General features: G+C 37.0%; 1 protein-coding gene across 2 annotated transcripts in view; it reads right to left on the reverse strand.

The window, feature by feature from the left end:
• Positions 1 to 4,488: 4,488 nt before the first annotated feature.
• The window catches only part of crmp1 (collapsin response mediator protein 1), a 29,550-nt gene continuing 12,121 nt past the window's right edge, over positions 4,489 to 21,917 (reverse strand). For both annotated transcript variants that reach the window (XM_056461286.1, XM_056461293.1), the window contains exons 9-14: positions 15,499 to 15,655; positions 10,404 to 10,545; positions 10,155 to 10,325; positions 8,628 to 8,807; positions 7,475 to 7,640; positions 4,489 to 7,316 (exon numbers count right to left, since the gene is read on the reverse strand). In XM_056461286.1, the coding sequence (XP_056317261.1) occupies positions 7,225 to 7,316; positions 7,475 to 7,640; positions 8,628 to 8,807; positions 10,155 to 10,325; positions 10,404 to 10,545; positions 15,499 to 15,655 (908 nt within the window). In that variant the 3' untranslated portion in view covers positions 4,489 to 7,224. The remainder of the gene's footprint in view (positions 7,317 to 7,474; positions 7,641 to 8,627; positions 8,808 to 10,154; positions 10,326 to 10,403; positions 10,546 to 15,498; positions 15,656 to 21,917) is intronic.

Consider the following 21,917-nt stretch of genomic DNA (forward strand, 5'->3'; position numbering starts at 1 on the left):
TTAATATGTAATTACATTGTTTTAACGTTGTAATTACATTGTTATAACAATATAATGACTATGTAACAACATTGTAGTTACATTTTTATAGCATTGTAATTACATTTGTATAACGTTGTATTTACATTGTTTTATTAATATAATTACTACAAAATGTCATTCAAATTGATGTCATTATGCTATAATAACTGTAATACATTGCAATTGCAATGTTAAAATATTGTAATTACATTGGTTAAACATTATAACTAATATTTAGTAACATTTTTATTACATTGTAATCAAATTGCTAAAACAATAAAATTACATTGCACATTGTAATTACATTGTTGTAACACTGTAATTCCAGTGTTAAAACAATATAAATTTGCAATAAAACTTTAATTACATTGTAACCAAATTGTTATAAAATTATAAATAATATGTAATATCATTGTAATTACACTGTTATAACATTGTATTTACACTGTTATACCATAACTAGTTTGTAATAAACATTTAATTACATTGTTATAACATAATTAGCATGTAACAAATTTGTAATTACATTGTTATAACGTTGTAAATACATTGTTTTAACAATATAATTACTCTGTAATAACATTGTAATTTGTTTTAACTGTAAATATTTTGTTTTTACATAATATGTAAAAATTTTTTTGTTACATTGTTATAATATTGTAATTACATTGTTATAACAATATAATTACTATGTATTACATCATAAATTTGTTGCTATAACACTGTAATTACTGTCATTACATTATTATTGCAATGTAATAACATTGTAACAGCATTATAACATTGTTATAGCATTATAATTAATATGTATTAAAATTGTAAATACATTTTTTAAACATTGTTATAGCATTGTAGATACATTGTTATAACATTATAATTAATATGTATTAAAATTTATAATTATCAACCTGATTCACACATTCTTACTGTATCTAATGCTTTAAAAAGATTAAAAATACAAGGCGTTCAGGTTATATGAGGGAGTATACAAATTACAAAAAGCTAGGTGTACTTCAGAAAGGGAATTCTGGGTTCTAAATGTACTTTTTAATATTGGGGAATGCCTTGTGTAGCCAGAAAAAGTAAGAGGGTTTTCCTTTTTTTCTTATCTGCTGTGTTCCTTTGAAGCTCGAACAGAGAGGGCTGAAGCTATCTGCTAAGTGTCCTGTTAGAATAAAAGTGCCACAGAGTAACAGACTTGCTGGCACCAGCGGTCATAAACACACGTAGAAAGGAACCCAGACTCCTATTGGGGTCATGATGGAATTTTACCTCCGGACTGTATGAAACATTTTTATAACATTGTAACAACATCATTGTAACATTGTATATACTATGTAATAAAATTTTAATTACGTTGTCATTACATAAATAATACTTTGTAATAACATTGTAATTGCTTTATTATAATTTTGTCATTACATTGTTATGGCATTATAATTAATATGTGAAATTTTTTTTTATTACATTGTTGTAACACTGCAATTACATTGAAATTACATTGTATTAACATTGTAATTACTATGTCATTACATTATAATTATTATGTAATAACATTGTTGTTGCATTGTAATTACATTGTTATAGCATTGTAATTACATTGTTATATCATTGTAATTACATTGTTATAACATTATAATTAAAATGTACAAAAATTGTAAATACATTATTACATTGTTATAACATTGTAATTACATTGTTATAACATTATAATTAATATGTAATAAAATTGTAATTACATTGTTATAACATTGTAAAATACTGTCATTGCATTATTACTATGTAGTAACATTGTAACTGCACTGTTATAGTGTTATAATTACAGTGCTATATCATTGTAACTACATTGTTATAACATTATAATTAATTTATGTTAAAATTGTAAATACATTGTTAATGCATTGGTATTTTATTGTAATTAAATTGTTGTTTTATATTAGTTATAGTGTAATGACATAGTGATTACAATGTTAAAACAATGTAATTACTGTCATTACATTATAATAACTATGTAATAACACTATTATTACATTGCTGTAATATATTGCTTTAACTATGTCATTATATTGTCCATTGTTATTACATTGTTATAACATTGTAATAACATTATAATTACTGTGTTATAACATTGTCATTGCGTTATTACATTGTTATAACGTAATAACATTGTTATTACATTGTTATAACATTATAATTACATTGCGCATTGTAATTACTGTATTGTATTATAAATACTGTACTGTACAATATGATCATAAATGGAATTACAATGTTTTAACAATGTTTTTACAACAGTATTTCATTGTTATTACATAGTTATTACATAGTAATTATAATGAAATGACAATGTAGTTACATCCAAAATAAAAGTTTGTAAATACATAGATACTGTGTGTATTTACATTTGAATACACAGATACTGTACATGAAATATACAAAGAAGCTTTTACATTTATGCAAATTATTTTGGATTTATTTGCAATGTAATGACATAGTAATTAAGTTTGTAAGTACATGTTTACTGTGTATATTTATGTATACAACTGTAAATAATTAAATCCTGTAACAAAGAAACATTTGCAATTATAATTATCATCTTGGATGTAACTAAAATATTATGAAATAATAATTACAATGTAACGACACAGTAATTGCACACAAGATAAAAGTTTTTAATTACATTTGTAATGAAATAATAATTGCATTATAATGAGATAGCAATTATGTCCAAGATAAAAGTTTGTAATTACATATTACAAGTGTACTGTGTATATTTATGTATATAACAATAATTTACAAATATTTAACATGAAATATATAAAAACATGTTTACATATATATATATATATATATATATATATATATATATATATATATATATATATATATATATATATATATATTATCTTGGATGTAACTACAGAGTAATTACTATGTAATGACACAGTATTTACATTGTTTTAACATTATATTTAATATGTAGTAAATTTGTAATTACATTGTTAAAACATAATTATTGTCATTATATTATAATTACTATGTTATAACATTGCAATTACACTGTTAGAACATTATAATTACTATGTAGTAACATTGCAATTACATTGTTATAACATCGTAATTACATTGTTATAACATTATATTTAATATGTAGTAAATTTGTAATTACATTGTTAAAACGTAATTATTGTCATTATATTATAATTACTATGTAGTAACATTGCAATTACATTGTTATAACATTGTAGTTACACGTTATAACGTTACAATTACCGTGTATTAACATTGTAATTACATTGTAGTTACTATGTTGTAACAATGTAATAACATTTTAATTACGTTGTTATTGCATAGTAATAATATAATGACAGTAATTACAATGTTACAACAATCTAATATCTATGGCAATACATTATAATTACAATGTAATAACATTGTAATTACATTGCTATAACGTTGTAATTACATTATTCAATTGCAATTACATTGTTATAACATTGTAGTTAAATTGTTAACATTTAAATTACTATGCCATTACATATTTACTAAGATTGTAATTGCATTGTTGTAACATAATATTTACATTATTAATACATAGTAATTCTAATGTAATAGCATAGTAATTACAATGTTATAACAATGTAATTACTGTCATTACATTACAATTTTAAATGCAAAATTTTACACGGACCGTTTATTATTTTCTTCCTGTTGTTCACAATCACAGAGATTTAGTGACAGCAGTCTGCCAGCAATTAGAGTGCGCAACAGTGAGAATTTTTAAAACATTTGGGGGGAAAGTAGAAATACATCAAACAACAAAACAGTTAAAGAGATTGAAGGCCACCGATTCACAAATAGCAACTATTCAATTCAGATGAAAATGGTGAAATGATTAGTTTGATGGATTGTGAATTTAATCGGATTAAATGTTTTTAAATTATTATTATTAAAATCTAACACTATATATATATATATATATATATATATATATATATATATATATATATATATATATATATATATATATATATATATATATATATATGTATGTATACATGCATACACACTTTTAAGTTTATTTTTTAACAATGCTAGGGCCCCATACCTGAAATTGCTTAGGGCCCCCAAATCACTAATTCCGCCCCTGAACACTGCCTATCCTGGTGCATTACTAAGGAGACATGTTGATACGTAGCTGGTAATCAAATCGGTGGGTGGGGAAACTGCACTCCTACGTCACGTTGCGGTGGGCCTCAAAATGGGAGGGATTTGGATCCTATTTTAACATCAGGAAATAAAAAAAGACACTTATTGTCTTTATATCACTCCAATATGACTCAGTTCTGTCCAAACAGTCCTCAGAAGATGATTTTCATCATAGGTGCATCTTAAAACCCAACTAAACTGCACTCTAAACAGACAGACGATAGATCTCACACAAGTCAAACACAGCAGGAGCTTCAACATTTATTTATTTTCCAGACTTTATTTCACCATAGCAAAGTGAAGTTATTTGTCAACAGTCAGTGCATTGGTGGACATTAGCCTACAGAATCTAAAATGGCATCAATCATGAACACTATAAATACCATATAGGCAATACAAAATCACAACAGGGTATGAAAGCAATACCGCAGGCTTGGAAGTGGCCTTGTATTGGTCCAAAACAAGGAATATCTCTTTATTCAGTGGAAGTATAATATTAAGACTTTTTAGCGTACACAGTGACCGGGCTAAGTGCCGTTTACATGGAGCAATACTGTATAAATCTCACAATACATGGAAAAACAGGCATAGAGTTAAACGCTTGTGCTCAATGCTCATCCAGACATGGTTTGCATATAGTTTTTCTTTGCATTTGTGACACTGAGGTAATGTGAGTACTGTCTTCTCCATAGTCATCATCTGATTTCGCAATAAGCAAAATCTACACGGTCTAAGAAGAGCTTATATGGAGCTAAACTGGCATGCAGACTTATTTAATTAAAGTAGTAAGTTTAATTAAAATAAAAAGTGATGTAACAAAAGTGATGTTCTTGAAAAATGATGTAAATTTGCTAAGATGAAAAATAAAACCGTCCTTCAAAGTATAAAGAGTTAAAAGCTCATATACCAACATCTAAAAGTGAGATCATGCAATCCACCACCACTCTTCACCACGAACAGACCGATAACACAGAATTAAAGACATTTCAGTGCACAGGAAACATGAGAGGTAAAAGTGCTTGCACAAGGTGTGGTCACATTGCGAGATGCTCAGAGAAATTTCATAAGCAAATTTCAGATATTTCAATAGCAATGCAAGTGTTTGGTGAGCTGAAGAAAATGAATGAGCTAGGGCTGAACGATATTTTGTTTCTCTGCGAAATATAGTGCATCCGGAAAGTATTTATAGTGCGTCACTTTTTCCAAAATGCATTAAATTCGTTTATCTCCTCAAAATTCTACACACAATATCCCATAATGACGATGTGAAAAAAGATTTTTTGAAATTGTTGCAAATTTATTAAATATAAAACACCTGAAAAATCACATGTACACAAGTATTCACAGCCTTTGCCGTGAAGCTCTAAATTGAGCTCAGGTACATTCTGTTTCCATTGATCATTCTTGAGATGTTTCAGCAGCTTAATTGGAGTTCACCTGTGGTAAATTCAGCGGATTGGACATGATTTGAAAAAGGCGTACACCTGTCTATATAAGGTCTCAGGGTTGACAGTGCATGTCAAAGCTGTAGACCTCAGACACAGGATTGTCAGAGGTACGTATGGCTGCATTTCATCTTTAAAATGAATGTTACAGGGTGATGTGGTGTAGTTCCTTTTTGCGCTTACGCCTTTCCTGCTGTTACCAGTTTGTCTAGTTAGTTTGCAATGTACGTCGATGGACTTGAGATGCAGAGAGGAGTTGACCTCAATAACGGGATTTGAGTCTGAAGAACGGTTCCAGAAAGCGGGTAATACAAAAACAGAAGCCAAAAATAAAATGAACAAGTAAATAACAGGGTGAGAATGTGGTAAAATCTAAAAACGTGGTAAAAAAGTTAGGCAAGGGGTTTTTCTGGATTGCTTTTTAAAACTGTCGTTGGGTTTAGGGAAGTGGGTGTACGGGTCAATCTGTGCTTTTGAAAACACTGTTGGTTGGGTTCAGGGAAGGAGGAGGGTGGGTCAGTCGATCAGTCAGTCAGTCATTTAGTAAGTCTGTCAGTCAGTTGACAGCAGCCTCTGGTGGATTTCCACAAGAACAGCAGGTGCGAATGGCACTAGCGACCTCTGGTGTATTCGTGAAAACAAAATCTGCAAAAAAACATAGCTCCTGGAACATATTTGGCGCTCTCCAGAAATGTATATAGCGGTACGTTTTCAGAATGAGTCTGGGTTGCTTTAAGTGTGATGCAGTCTTAACAATTTTGACAATAACACTCTAATAATCATCTCACATTCTTAGGAATTGTTAGAATTAATAAAACCAGCCAGCTGGCAAGTAACACCATTTCATATGCTCATCAACTTTGACATTTGGTTCTTGATAAGTGTTCATTTGAAATAAATCTGTTTAACATCTAAAACTTCTCTAATGTGACCACAACTTTAAGGCAGAGTTGGTTTTAAAATGTACTTATTAGCAATACATCTTTTCCAAAACTGATCTCAGACCGATACAGCACTTTTAACCTCTTCATCACTAATACAAATGATCTTTAGTTCTGTAAGCCATCCAATAGGAGGAGCACCATTTTCTGGGATAACCAGGTTTCACAGGGTTTAAATAATAGACATTTTTAACACAACGTCACAAACACTTGGGGTCACATCGGCAGAATGATGGGCTGAATAGCTCAAAATGTGTTATTATATTAGCACTGATTAGATGCTACTTTTTCTAAGCTCTTATAGAGTATTTTTTTTAGTGATTGTCTAGCTATCTATATGTATTTCTCTAGGGATGCTTTAGCAGTGAGAATAGTTTGTACGATATTCACTGTGGATGGGACATCTGCTGCACAGGTAAGGTACAGTGATATTTGAACATGCACGTGTTGCACAACAAACCTGTTTATAGCATAACCCTGTGAAAGGAGAATACTGATGATTTGTCAACAGATAGAACTGTAATAATACACCCTCTCTCTCTCACACACACACACGCATACACACGCACACACACACACACTTATAGTCATTGGGAGCTACAGAAGGCTCAACCAAGGCTGGTAATATTGGACCGACCACCAGGGGGAGCTACAATGCGGTGGCCAGAGCGCCGAGGAATGTTGTCATCAATTTGAGACCCTGATGAAATAGAAATAATAAGGAAAACACACACTTGCTATAAAATACAGTTTAATGAGTGCATACTTAATATGCAGATTATATTAGAAAATAATTAGAAATGCATGGGAATAATTATAACAGTTGTTTTCTTCTGCTGTCTGATCTTATCTCCTTACCTGATAGGCTGAAGTTGGACTGGTGCAAGTTTCTGATTGGTGGAGGCTGGTGTGTAGTGGGCGAGGTCTTAGCGGAGGGGGCAGGAGTTATGTATTTGGGTGTAGCTGGGACATCATATACTGGACCATCATACATGCCACGAGAAACACCCTGCATGCTCATTATCTGCCAAAATAATGGTTCGAAGACAGGTTTGATTGCGCATATATGAAAATACTAATACTGATCCTAATACAGCTATCAATACTGTAATTAACATGTTTAATTAACTTTTAACAACCCCTAAAAGTTCACATATTAGTACACATATTTTTGTATCCATTTTTGACATTTTTAACCGTCTTTACATTTTGTTTTTGTATCATGTATACATATATTCATTCATTTATTTTCTTTTCGGCTTAGTCCCTTTATTAATCCGGGGTCATCACAGTGGAATTAACCGCCAACTTATCCAGCATATGTTTTACACAGCGGATGCCCTTCCAGCTGCAACCCATATCTGAGAAACATCCATTCACACTCATTCACACTCATACACTACGGACAATTTAGCCTACCCAATTCACCTGTACCGCATGTCTTTGGACTGTGGGAGAAACCGGAGCACCCGGAGGAAACCCACATGAAAGCAGGGAGAACATGCAAACTCCACACAGAAACGCCAACTGACCCAGCCAAGGCTCAAACCAGCAACCTTCTTGCTGTGAGACGACAGCACTACCTGCTGCGCCACTGCGTCATATATATATATTCAAATCTGGTTTATTTTTATGTTAGTAATTTACATAATATATGCCAGGAATAACTATTTAACCTTCACGCTATTGTAGAAAAGTTTATAATCAATGTGATTATTATAAAAATAGCTTTTTTTATAAGCAAAGACATACTAAAATGGCTCAAAAATAAAGCAACATTTGATAAAAGGATAATGATTTCCATGATTTAAAAAAAGGATCTGACAAAAAATGCTATTAATATTTTTAATAATTATTAAAATCATGCAATAAAGGTTTCAACAATAACCTTCACTTAAATGTGCTATATTTATAGTTCATTAATACAGCCTTGGTGACAATAAGTCTTGGTCAGTTAATTTGGTCAAATGCTTACTATTTAAATGAGCTGAAATGAATAATCATGTCATACCTTATTGCGGTATTTAATCCGCTGGTAGGCATAATCAGGGAAGGGTTTGCGGGAGATGAAACGACCTGTTCCCTGTTGAACCTGAAGCTTCCCTTCCTCAAACACAACCCTGCCCTGACTGACCACATGCAACGGACCACCACGACAGTCCATGCCCTCAAAAATGTTATACTCCAGAGCCTAGAAAGAAAAGCACAGACATAAATTACTAATGTTTTTATGAAAAAATAAATAAGTAAATAAATAAAAAATAAATAAATAAATATATATATATATATATATATATATATATATATATATATATATATAAATATATATATATATATATATATATATATATATATATATATATATATATATATATATATATATATATATATATATATATATATATATATATATATATATAACAAATCAAATGTGTTTTAAATCAAATTATTGCTATAATGCTAAATTAAATATATGTATAACTAAAGGTTTGTTCACACTTTGAATTTGTTTTTGGTTCTTTTGTTATGGACCAAATAAAAAAGAAACATTTAGTCCTGGTTCACTTAGTGTTCACCTAGAAATACAAAAAAAGAGATTTTAGGATGTATATTTGAACTTGCTGTACACACTTGTTGAATGTGTGTACTGTACATGTGCTAATGATTTATCCACCGAAAACCCATGAAGAGTGTAAAGGAGTCATAAAAGCAGAAGGAGTTCCAACCTCAAACACAAATAAACAATCACTTACTCCAAGACTAGTTTTAGATGTACTGTAATGGCCAAGATCAAGACTAAAGAGAGAAAAAAAGGAATGCTTGAACATCCAGTTCTTCTTTGATAGCATCTTGTGACATCATGTGCTGTTTTTGATTTATTTTGATTTCTTTGGTCCATGTTGCATTCATATTGAAGTCAAATAGCAGAAATAGACTGAGAACTGGCAATCGTGCTTCCCACTGCGCCACCGTGACGCCCCCTCCCGTTTATTCAATTAAATTCAAGTTTATTTGTTTAGTACTTTTCACAATAATTGTTTTAAAGCAGCTTCACAAAAGGCGCACATTATAACAAATCAGAAAATTAAGGTTATTAGTTCCTATAACTTATTCAAATGAACTGCACAAAAAAATTCACACCACAGTTTGTTTAAACATGTGTTTATACATGAATCAGAATGAAATTAAAAACCTTTGAAGACCCTTTTTAAGATTCTTTCCACAAATTTTAGGCCCTTAGCGTCACTTTTGATTTCAATAGGTAACATTAACGACTTACAGTATATTTAGAAGATTAAATTCAGGCAAACTTTTTCATACATTGCATGATCAAAAAATGATACACAATTTAATACCATGTAAAAAAGCATTTAAGACTTTTTAATGGCCTTAAACATCTCTAACTTGATCTGTCAACTTTAAATACTTTTTAAGACCCTGTGGACATCCTGTAAATTGAATCAAGCCATCTAAGATATTTAGGAACACACTTTAAATCCAGAAATCCAGATCCAGAGTATCATTCAAAATAGCTCACCGACTGCTGTGATTTAGCTGTGATGGTCTTGATCTTGTCGGGGTCCCAAATAACAATGTCAGCATCAGATCCCACAGCTATCCGCCCCTTACGAGGGTACAGGTTGAAGATTTTGGCGGCGTTTGTACTTGTAACTGCAACAAACTGGTTTTCATCCATCTTCCCCATGGCCTGTAGGAAACAAATAGGGGGTAAACATGATGAATAATGAATGCAACCTGTAGCCCCAATTCATAGACATGCACTTACCACAGCTTTATCCCAAACAAACCCCATTCTCTCCTCCACTCCGTTGGTTCCCTCGGGTATAAGGGTGAAGTTGTCCTTCCCTATGGCCTTTTGAGAAGTGCTGTATGCACAATGTCCACTGCCCACAACCTGCAGGTCCCCACTGCAGAAACAACATTAAAGTTACGGTTTTCTTTTATATATGGAATGCTGCAGTATTTATTATAAACGATTTATCTGTGAACGTCCAGAGTTTGTGAAACATCATAATCTTGAATCAAAATACCTTCCTTGCTATCTCTGAACACTATAGGCTGAGGGTGTGATCACTGGTGAGAAGGCAGGACAACTTGTCACTCATTTGAGATCCATCAATAGCAAGCCATAATATCTGTTCTAGTTCAAGATGCTGTTTTATTCAGAAATGTATCACATTGTATCGTATCGTATCATATCATATCTTCCTTCGGCTTAGTCGCTATTTCAGAGGTCGCCACAGCGGAATGAACCGCCAACTATTCCAGCATATGTTTTATGCAGCGGACGCCCTTCCAGTTGCAACCCAGTACTGGGAAACACCCATACACACATACTTTGGCCAATTTAGTTTATTCAGTTCACTAACACCGCATGTCTTTGGACTGTGGTGGAAACCGGAGCACCTGGAGAAACCCCAAACGAACTCATATGATGCAAACTCCACACAGAAACACCATGGTCCAAGTGGAACCCGAACCAGCAACCTTCTTGCTGTGAGGCGGCAGTGCTAACCAATGATCCATCGTGTCGCCTTTGTCGTCATGACCTTTAATCAAAATACCCTTCTCTCCATCTCTGAACATTATAGGCTGAGAGTGTGATCACTGGTGAGAAGGCGGGACAACTTGTCACTCATATGAGATCTACCAATAGCAAGCCATAATATCTGTTCTAGTTCAAGATGCTGTTTTATTCAGAAATTTATATTATTGTCTCGTATCATACTGTATCATATCTTATCTTATCATATCATTCATTCATTCATTTTCTTTTTGGCTTAGTCCCTTTTATTAACTGGAGTCGCCACAGCAGAATGAACCACAAACTTATACATCATCCACGCAGTGGATGCCCTTCCAGCCGCAACCCAACACTGGGAAACACCTATACAGACAGACACTACGAACAATTTAGCTTATTCAATTCATCTATATCTATTTTATGCCATTTAAAAACACCGAATTAAAAATCTACAATTTAAAAAACACACAAATACATAAATAGTCATGATCACCAGCGATCATACTCCCAAGATCGCTGGATCTCACACACAAACACATATGGACTACAAATCCATCATTCATGGACTACATTTTCATACATGTACTCCGTTCACAAACACACATGCTTCCTCATTTTGACTGATTACACTTGCACTACCTGAGGATTGTCAAAGACTGATTACACACACTATTTAAGCAGCACACACACTCATTTCCTTTGCCGAGTCTTGTTTTCTGTTACAGTGACAATTCAACGCGGTTCCTAGTCTTGTCTGCCCATGTATTTACCTCGCCTTGTTTATCCTGTTCTCCCTATCTGCAGCCTGCCTTCCGACCTCTCGCCTGTTATAGTGACTACGATTCTGGATTGCCTTTATACATCTGTTTGCACCTGTGTTGACCTTTGCTCGCCTGACTACCGAATAAACCTGCATGTGGATCCTAACTTTAGTTGAATGTGTCACTCCCCGTGTTACATAAATAGTTTTTTTTTAACATTAATAATTTATGATAACACTTCTAAAAAAAAATTCCTGGTGCCACTTTGCTGAATATCTACATGAGTGAGTTAATTTCATAATAAATGAATAAAAAAAAAAATAATAAAAAAAACTTGATTCAGAAATGTATAACAATAAAGAAAAAAAAAGACTATCACAACTTACAGGGGTATTTATGGGGTCTTCTAGAGCTAGATGATTTATTGTTTGTGACCTTCCTATGTATATTTAGATTTAGAGGTTGTATAACCTGTCACGTTCCTAGAAATGTAGACTATGTTTAGAATCATTTTTTTAGACTGTATTTATTTGATCATAAATATTATAAAACTAATATTGTAAAACGCTATTACAATTTCTTTATTTTACCATGTTTTTAAATGACATTTATTCATGTGAATGGGCTCTTTGATGAATGGAACTATTAAAAAGAACAATTTCATTTCACTTTGAATCTCTAACAACATAAAAGGTCTTCATGGCCACATTACATCCTTGCTGAATTATTCCAAAGTACTTAATCATTCATTCATTCATTTTCCTTTAGCTTAGTCTCTTATTTTTCAGGGGTCGCCACAGCAAAATGAACCGCCAACTATTCCGGCATATGTTTTATGCAGCGGATGTCGTTCCAGCCGCAACCCAGTACTGGGAAACACCCATACACTCTCGCATTCACACACACACATACACTACAGCCAATTTAGTTTACCCAATTCACTTATATTGCATGTCTTTGGACTGTGGGGAAAACCGGAGCACCTGGAGGAAACCCATGCAAATATGAGAGCATGCAAACTCCACACAGAAATGCCAACTGACCCAGCCAGGACTCGAACCAGCGACGTTCTTGATATGAGGTGACAGTGTTAACCACTGAGCCACTGTGCTGTGCACTTATTCAATAAAATATAATCATAATTGTATTGCTCACAACTGATTGCAATCCTTAAAATAGATTTTACACTTACAAAGACCTGAGGGATGAATATGTCAGTAAATGACAATAAATATCTCTTCTATCATTTGATTTACCAGCTTTGCTACTATTTTGGAGACAGAACATATATTTTAAAGATATTTACACCAACAATAGATACAATAGATTTATTTATTGAGCAATCAGAATCGGGTGAACTACAGTCTTTGGTAGGCTTATCATAAAATGCCCTAACTTTAAAATGATTTTTATTTGTCAGTTTAAATAATCAAACTTAATAAAATATAAGATAGAATATGCAATGATATGGTTAATAATGGGTGTAAATACGACCTAAATACGACACAGGGGCTCAGTGGTTAGCACTGTTGCCTCCTGGCTGGGCCAGTTAGCATTTCAACATAAAGTTTGCATGTTCTCCCCGTGTTCGTGTGGGCTTCCTCCGAGTTCTCCAAAGGCATGCGGTATAGGTGAATTCAATAAACTAATTGTCCGTAATGTATCTGTGTGAATGAGAGTGTTTGCAGGGAGAGGACTACGAAGGAGCTAGGGGGAGCTCGGCTCCCCTAAATAAAGCATGGGCTCCCCTAAAAACATGATTTGTGAAATTTTGGGGGTCTCAAAAAATATTCACAATGCGTTATTTTGACGTTTTTCAGTATTGTGTAATGTGATCATGGAGTTTTATGTGTAAAAGTGCAAAAACATTCATTCACGCATGATGGTGATTTACACTCAACTGAAAAAATAAAACTACACATGCTATTCTTATCATGAGCATCAAGCTGTGGGGGCACTGAGGAGCAAAGGCAAGCCATGTCAAAGACTGACAGATGCCATCATATAGACGTTGAGACACTGCTTATTAATTTTCTGAAACAAATGATGTGGTGTTTTATTTGCTTCATACAGTAGGCCAATACAATGTTCTTATTTTTAAACACCATGACATTTCTGTAAACATGTTGAGCAATTAAGCTGAAAGCAGGGTAAACTTGACAAAACAGAACCCTTTTAACAGTGTTTCTTTCATATTCAAATTCCCGATTTTGTTTTATCGGAGGGATCCTGTTTGTTTTACAGCCTCCATTATTGTGGCAAGGGACTCTCAAGATAACAGTGACAACAACCACCCCAGTACTGGGTTACAACAGGAAGGGCATCCGCTGTGTAAAACATATGCTGGATAAGCTGGCGATTCATTCCGCTGTGGCGACCCCTGATAAATAAAGGGTCTAAGCCAAAGGAAAATGAATGAATAGTTTATAATACCAAGCATGACTGTTACTTACAGCCCAAAGATGCAAATGATAAAATAAGGACAAAATCATGAAGAAATAAAATGAAGGTGCACATCTACACAATACAATTCAAGTTTACGTGTGTAGTGCTTTTCACAACAATACAACACAGCTAAAGTTTGTCTTCACAGGATACATTCAGTTGAAGTCAGAATTATTAGCCCCCCTTTGATTTTTTTTCTTTTTTAAATATTTTGCCAAATTATGTTTGACAGAGCACGAAAATTTTCACAGCATGTCTGATAATATTTTTTCTTCTGGAGAAAGTCTTATTTGTTTACAAAAGCAGTTTTTAATTTTTTATGAACCATTTTAAGGTCAAAATGATTAGCCTCTTTAAGCTATATTTTTTAGTCTACAGAACAAACCATCATCATACAATAACTTGCCTAATTACTCTAACCTGCCTAGTTAACCTAATTAGCCTAGTTAAGCCTTTAAATGTCACTTTAAGCTGTATAAAAGGTTCTTGAAAAATATCTAGTCAAATATTATTTACTGTCATCATGGCAAAGATAAAATAAATCAGTTATTAGAGATAAGTTATTAAAACTATTATGTTTAGAAAAGCTTCTCTTCGCTAAACAGAAATTGGGGGAAAAAATTAAACAGGGGGGCTAATAATTTAGGGAGGCTAATAATTCTGACTTCAACTGTAGGTTTAACAGTTAAAAACAATCTTTTTCTAGAAATATTCAGGCATTTTTACTCATCTTTGGGCTCCACTAATCTGTCTATGCTAAAAATAAATGTCCTTTCTCCAGCTGTGTCAGTCTGCCTCTGTGTGACAGTGTGTGTGTGTGGCTGTGGATGTCAGCATAGTAACATTTCTCCCATAGTCTAGCAGCCTGCAAGTCTACAAGTTATGTGTGTGTGGGGAGCGAGAAGGAGGGTGCTGTGTAACCATGGCAACAGGCGATGAAAGCCTGGTCTATTTTTAGAAACGGGGGCAGGAAAAGGTGTGCCTGTGGTTTTGGTTTGGGTGTTGCATTGAAGTAATCGAGAGAGTAGATAGAAAATTGCTGGATGATGTCAGTCGTGGCCTTTGTCCAAAGGATCCAGTGTTACGGCTGCATCTGTACTAATGATAGAGATAAGTCCAAATAATCTTACCAGGCCAGCAGCGAGTGAAGATGCTCTGGTGTGGTCGGGTCGGGGCTGAGGGGTGGAGAGGTCACATACGCTGCTGCTTTTGCCCAGTTTTTGCTCCAATAGTGAGATCCGTCTGTTGCCAAGCTGGCTGTGATTGGCTCACCGAAAACAACAGAGCCTAAATCCGGTGCAGTAAAGAGAACATATACAAAACGTAACGGTTGGGGTGTGCAAGTTTTGCTAGATGCTGCAATAATCTAGTAAGATGCCACATTGTTTTAAGTTGAATGAGTGTGAACAGAATCGACTGACTGTCTACAGTGGCAGACTGTAGGTCAGAGAAAACATTCAATTCAATTCATGTGTATTTGTATATCACGTTTTACAATAATTATTGTTTCAAAGCAGCTTTACAAAGGGTGCACATTATTACATTACAATCATTCATTCATTCATGCATTCTTCATTCATTTTCTTTTCGGCTTAGTCCTGTTATCAATCTGGGGTCGCCACAGCAGAATGAACCGCCAACTTATCCAGCATATGTTTCATGCAGCGGATGCCTTTCTAACTGCAACCCATCACTGGGAAACACCCATACTAGGGCTGGACAATAATTCGATATCAATATTTACCGCGATAGATTTTTTTTTCAATAACGGTGATATGATTTTTAAACCCATTTCTGGTATTTCGATATAAATATGCATATATATATATATATATATATATATTATTATATATATAAAATCTTATACATTATCACTTGTCACTGAATGACCCTCAGTGCTCAACTGTCAGAAAGAGCGTGATGTCACTTGTGTGATGAAGTACATAACAGACGCGCTGCCAGCGCTCAGCAGTTGGTTAAGCTCCGTCGCAGAAAGTTTTAGCTACAAAGTGAACGCCCTGAATACAGATGTGAATGAACAAGCTTCCACAAGTACGAATGCAGACGAAATAGTTGATAGGAAAGGAAAGACTGATGCAGTGGTGTGGAAGTGGTTCTGCTTTTTAAGTTTCAATAAACTTATAGTTTTGGTGCTCTGCAGCTTCAAACCAGTGGTGTCAGAAGAGAAGGCAATGAAAATGAAACACCGATGGCTATGAGGCGCCGTGTAGGATTTAAATCAAATTTCGCTCATCAACACATACATAACGAGCATATACACCTATAAATTACTCGCCTATACACCTATACTATTGAATGTTCAAAACATGTATGAAACTTGTGCATATACATATAAACTTGATGCATGCACTACACTCGGATGTAGATATAAACTCGATCCTTGCATAAACACACGTTAACACACATACATATAACTCGATGCTTGCACATACTCGATCCTAGCATAAACACCTAAATTAACACTCACGTACACATAAACTCGCTGACATATAGCACTCGCGCAAACTTACAAAATAAAACTCACACACATATTTATCAGCAATCAGGTTATTGCAAAGCTGATGAAATAGAAAGAATGTGATTAATAGAGGTATTAAATCTGTTAAATAATGAAAATGTGTTATATAAAATAATATAAAATAGTAGTCTATATAAATAGACTATATAAAATAAATAAGAAATATTTTATGTTAAACCTTTTTAATATACAAAAAGGTTTAACAAAAACTATGAATATACTCAAACAACTCTTTTCTATTGCAAATATTAATGTACCCTATACTCTTTTAGATTTTTTATTATTATAATTATTATTCTTTTTCTATGTTGTTTTACGATGTGGATGTCATAATTGTAAGATTTTGGTATTATTTTGATTGTTAAATATTCAGCATATACAAAAAAAACGCTGATAAAGAGTTTCTGTTCATCATGTTGGTCTCTCTCTCTCTCTCGCTCTCTCTCTCAATATATATATATATATATATATATATATATATATATATATATATATATATATATATATATTGTTATGAAGCGGACAGGAGACAGAGGTAAGGAAACGTTAGGGTGTTTATTAAATGACAACAAGGAGCACATGAAGGATAGCCAGGAGGATCAGGAATGATGTTGGGGTCTTTTCCTCCGTGGCTGGGTAACAGGAATACACGAGGATGGACAGCACACACCAGATACAGCTGACAGAGGATGACACAGACTTGGAAGGACTGGAAGACAGGACGATTCGGGAGGACCAGGAAGACTAGGAGGAATACAAAGAGAACAGGTAAGTAAATCGTTTGTTTTAGCTGAGGATGACTACGCTGAGTGGTCGCTCAGTTGTCCGCTTTCGTCGAGACGAGCCCGGACAATGAGCGACTGGAGTGCTGTGCTTTTATCTGGTGCTCGTGAATGTGATGCAGCTGTGTGCTCATTAGAAGTCAGGTGATGGTGATCTTCGTGAGTGGGGGTCGTGAGAGCCTGACCAATCCATGACAGTACCCCCCTCCCCAGGGCCCGCTCCTGAGGGCCGACACCTCCGACGCCGTGGTGGTCTCCCTCTGCCTCTAGGCGCTGGGAACTCAGGGTGGCTCTCATGAAACTCCACCATGAGACTAGGATCGAGAATATCAGCTCTGGGAACCCATGTCCTTTCTTCGGGGCCGTACCCTTCCCAGTCCACCAGGTACTCCAACTGGCCACCACGACGTCGGGAACGCAAGATCTCCTTCACTGCGTAGACGGCTCCTTCTTCTAGGAGCAGTGGAGGAGGGGGTTCCTCTTCGTGGTCAGGCTCTGTGGAGGGAAGAACAGGATCGTGATAGGGTTTCAGGAGTGATACGTGGAATGTAGGGTGAATACGGTAGTGAGAGGGTAATTGTAGTTTGTAGGTGACGGGGTTAACCTGTTCCACGATGGTGAAGGGACCAACAAATCGGGGACTTAACTTGCGAGAGGGCAGTCGCATGCGTATGTCCCGGGTGGATAGCCACACCTTTTGTCCGGGTGTGTATCTGGGTTCTTCAGACCTTCTCCTATCGGCGGTTACCTTGCTTCGACGGACTGCCCTCTGCAGATGTTGATGAGCCTCGTCCCAGACTCTCTCGCTCTCCCGGAACCAGTGATCCACTGCGGGGACATCAGATGGTTCGCCATCCCAGGGAAAGAGCGGTGGTTGGAAGCCCAGGACGCACTGGAATGGCGTGAGTCCGGTGGAGGGTTGCCGCAGTGAATTTTGGGCATATTCTGCCCAGCCCAAATACTGGCTCCAGGAGTTCTGGTGACCACTGCAGAAGGTCCTCAGGAACCGTCCCACCTCCTGAATCTTCCTCTCTGTCTGCCCGTTGGTTTGGGGATGATATCCAGAAGAGAGGCTGACGGCCACACCTAGGAGCTTGAAGAAGGCTTTCCATAGACGTGAGATGAACTGTGGACCTCTGTCCGACACAATATCTTCTGGAATACCAAATGACCTGAAGACTTGATTAAAGATATTGTCGGCAGTTTCAAAGGCTGTGGGAAGACCTTTCAGAGGGATTAGTTTGACAAACTTTGAGAATCTATCTACTATGACTAGAATACAGGTATTACCTTCTGACGAAGGGAGGTCAGTGATAAAGTCCACTCCTAGGTGTGACCAGGGACGGTTCGGAATCGGCAAGGGATGGAGCTTTCCCGCGGGTAGATGACGTGGGCTCTTGGATTGGGCACAGTCCTTACAGCCCTGAACATATTGCCTCACATCCCTTGCCATGTTTGGCCACCAGAATCGTTGGGATACTAGCGAGAGAGTATTGTTGATCCCTGGATGTCCAGTGCCTAGCGAGGTATGTAAGGAGTGGATCAGATCTACCCGGTGTTCAGGTGGTATGAACTGCCGATGAGGAGGGCATCCCGGCGGAGCAGGGGCTTCCGGAGTGGCAACGACTGGAGGAGCGTTCCAGGTGATCGGACAAATGGAGATGTGTTCGGGAAGAATCTTCGTTGGGAGTTCTTCATGATCGTGATGCTCGTGTAAACGAGAGAGAGCGTCTGCTCTTAGATTCTTGGGTCCTGGACGATAGGAAATGGAGAAATCAAAACGTGAGAAGAAAAGTGACCATCTGGCTTGACGTGGACATAGTCTCTTGGCCTCTTTGATGTATTGGAGGTTTTTGTGATCTGTGATCACCTGGAACGGATGTTTGGCTCCCTCCAACCAGTGACGCCACTCCTCCAAGGCTAGCTTGATTGCTAGAAGCTCCCTGTCTCCTATGCTGTAATTCTGCTCCGCCGGGCTCAACTTCCGAGAGAAATAGGCACAGGGATGCAGTCGGGGCGGTGTATCATGATGTTGAGATAATACTGCCCCGACGCCGGTGGTGGATGCGTCCACTTCCACCACGAAAGGAAGATTTGGGTCAGGATGAGTCAGGAGTGGGGCCCTTGTGAACTCCTTCTTAAGAAGGCGGAAGGCTGCGGCTGCTTCTTTGGTCCACTCCAGTCCTTTGGGTTTACCCTTGAGGAGATTAGTGAGAGGTGATGTAATCCTGCTGTAGTCCTTGATAAACCGTCTATAAAAGTTAGCAAACCCAAGAAACCTCTGGAGCTCCTTAATGGAAGTGGGTTCTGACCAGGATAGAACAGCCTCAATTTTCTTCCCATCCATACGTATACCGGTTTGGTCAATGATGTATCCCAAGAAATGAATCGACTTCTGGTGGAATGAGCATTTCTCCGCTTTGAGGTAGAGGTGATGTTCTCTCAATGTGTGTAGGACCTCCGCAACGTGTTGGCGATGTTCGGCCTCACTCCGGGAGTAAATGAGGATGTCATCTATGTACACTATTACACAGTGGTGAAGAAACTCCCGGAGGACTTCATGAATGAAGTTTTGGAATACGGAGGGGGCGTTGACCAGACCGTAAGGCATGACCTCATATTCATAGTGGCCAGTAGGGGTCACGAATGCTGTCTTCCATTGGTCCCCCTCACGTATTCTTATCAGATTATACGCGCTGCGGAGGTCCAATTTAGTGAAGACTTTAGCTTCTCGGAGCTGTTCCAAAGCGGCTGGTACCAGAGGAAGGGGATATCGGTATTTTACTGTACCGTTATTTAGGACCCTGTAGTCGATGCATGGACGCAGCCCTCCGTCCTTCTTGGCCACAAAGAAGAAGCTTGAGGCGGCTGGTGATTTTGAGTGACGTATGTACCCCTGACTCAGAGCTTCCCTTATGTAATCTTCCATTGCCTGATTCTCTGGAAGCGAGAGCGGGTAGATCCTACCTCTTGGCAACTGGGCATCTGGAACTAGGTCGATCGCGCAGTCCCATGGCCGATGCGGCGGTAGCTGGGAAGCTCTCTTGGGGCAGAAGACATCATGAAAGGAGCTGTACTCCTTAGGAATGTGGATAGACTGCTTCTCAGGAGGGCTCTCGACCGATGTTGCAAACAAAGAAATGGGGTTCCGACCTTGAAGAGGGAGATTTGGAAAACAGGCAGGTGTACATCCAGATCCCCATTTCTTTATCTCTCCTGTGCCCCAAGAGATGATGGGATCGTGCTTCACCAGCCACGGGCGCCCTAGAATGATGTCCATATTTGCACCCTCCAGAACCAGAAATTGAATCCTCTCTTGATGTAACAACCCCACTTGAAGAAGGATGTCTTCGCATTGTCGATGGATACGGGTCGAAGATCGAGTGCACTGGGTTATCGGTTGTATCTGGTATATATGCGAGGACGCCTCAGTACGGAGGTGGAGTTGACGACAGAGGGATTGGGAGATGAAGTTCCCTGCTGACCCGGAGTCGATGAGGGCTGTGACAAGGAGAGAAATAGAGGCAGTAGTTATTTGTACGGTGGTAGTAAGTGGTTTACATTGTTCAATATTCGTACTGAATACACTCACTGAAGTCCGAATGGGACGAAGGGGACACTCCATACGGGTGTGTCCACTGACACCGCAGTATAGACACAGACCCCGGGTCAGCCTCCTCTGTCGTTCCGCTGATGTCAGTCTTCCAGACTCTATTATCATGGGTTCTGGTTCTGGAGAGGCTGTTGACTCAGGCGATTGGAGGAGTGCAGACGAGGGGGTGATGGTGTCCTGTTGATAGGAACGGAGACGATCGGAACATCGGAGAGAATGTTGGATGAATCTCTCCAGACCCATTGTATCATCTAATGTGGCCAGTTGGATTCGGAGAGTGGGTTCCAAGCCGAGCCGGTACGTGGTCAACAACGATCTCTCATTCCATCCACTTGCAGCTGCTAGAGTGCGAAACCGGAGAGCATATTCCTGTGTAGATAGAGTACCTTGCTTTAGATGATACAGCTGCTCTCCAGCGGCTACTTCCCCATCAGAACGTCCAAACACCTCTTTGAAATACTCCGTGAAGGTAGTGATGGAATTCATGACCGGCCCGGCTTGGTTCCAGATCGTCTCAGCCCATTTAAGTGCAGGTCCAGAGAGTAGAGATACGATGTAGGCGATCTTCGACTTATCTGTGGGATATAGAGAAGGTTGCATTTCGAATATGAGGGA

The sequence above is a fragment of the Danio aesculapii genome, chromosome 1 (genome assembly GCF_903798145.1).
Source record: "Danio aesculapii chromosome 1, fDanAes4.1, whole genome shotgun sequence".
NCBI classification, from domain to species: domain Eukaryota; kingdom Metazoa; phylum Chordata; class Actinopteri; order Cypriniformes; family Danionidae; genus Danio; species Danio aesculapii.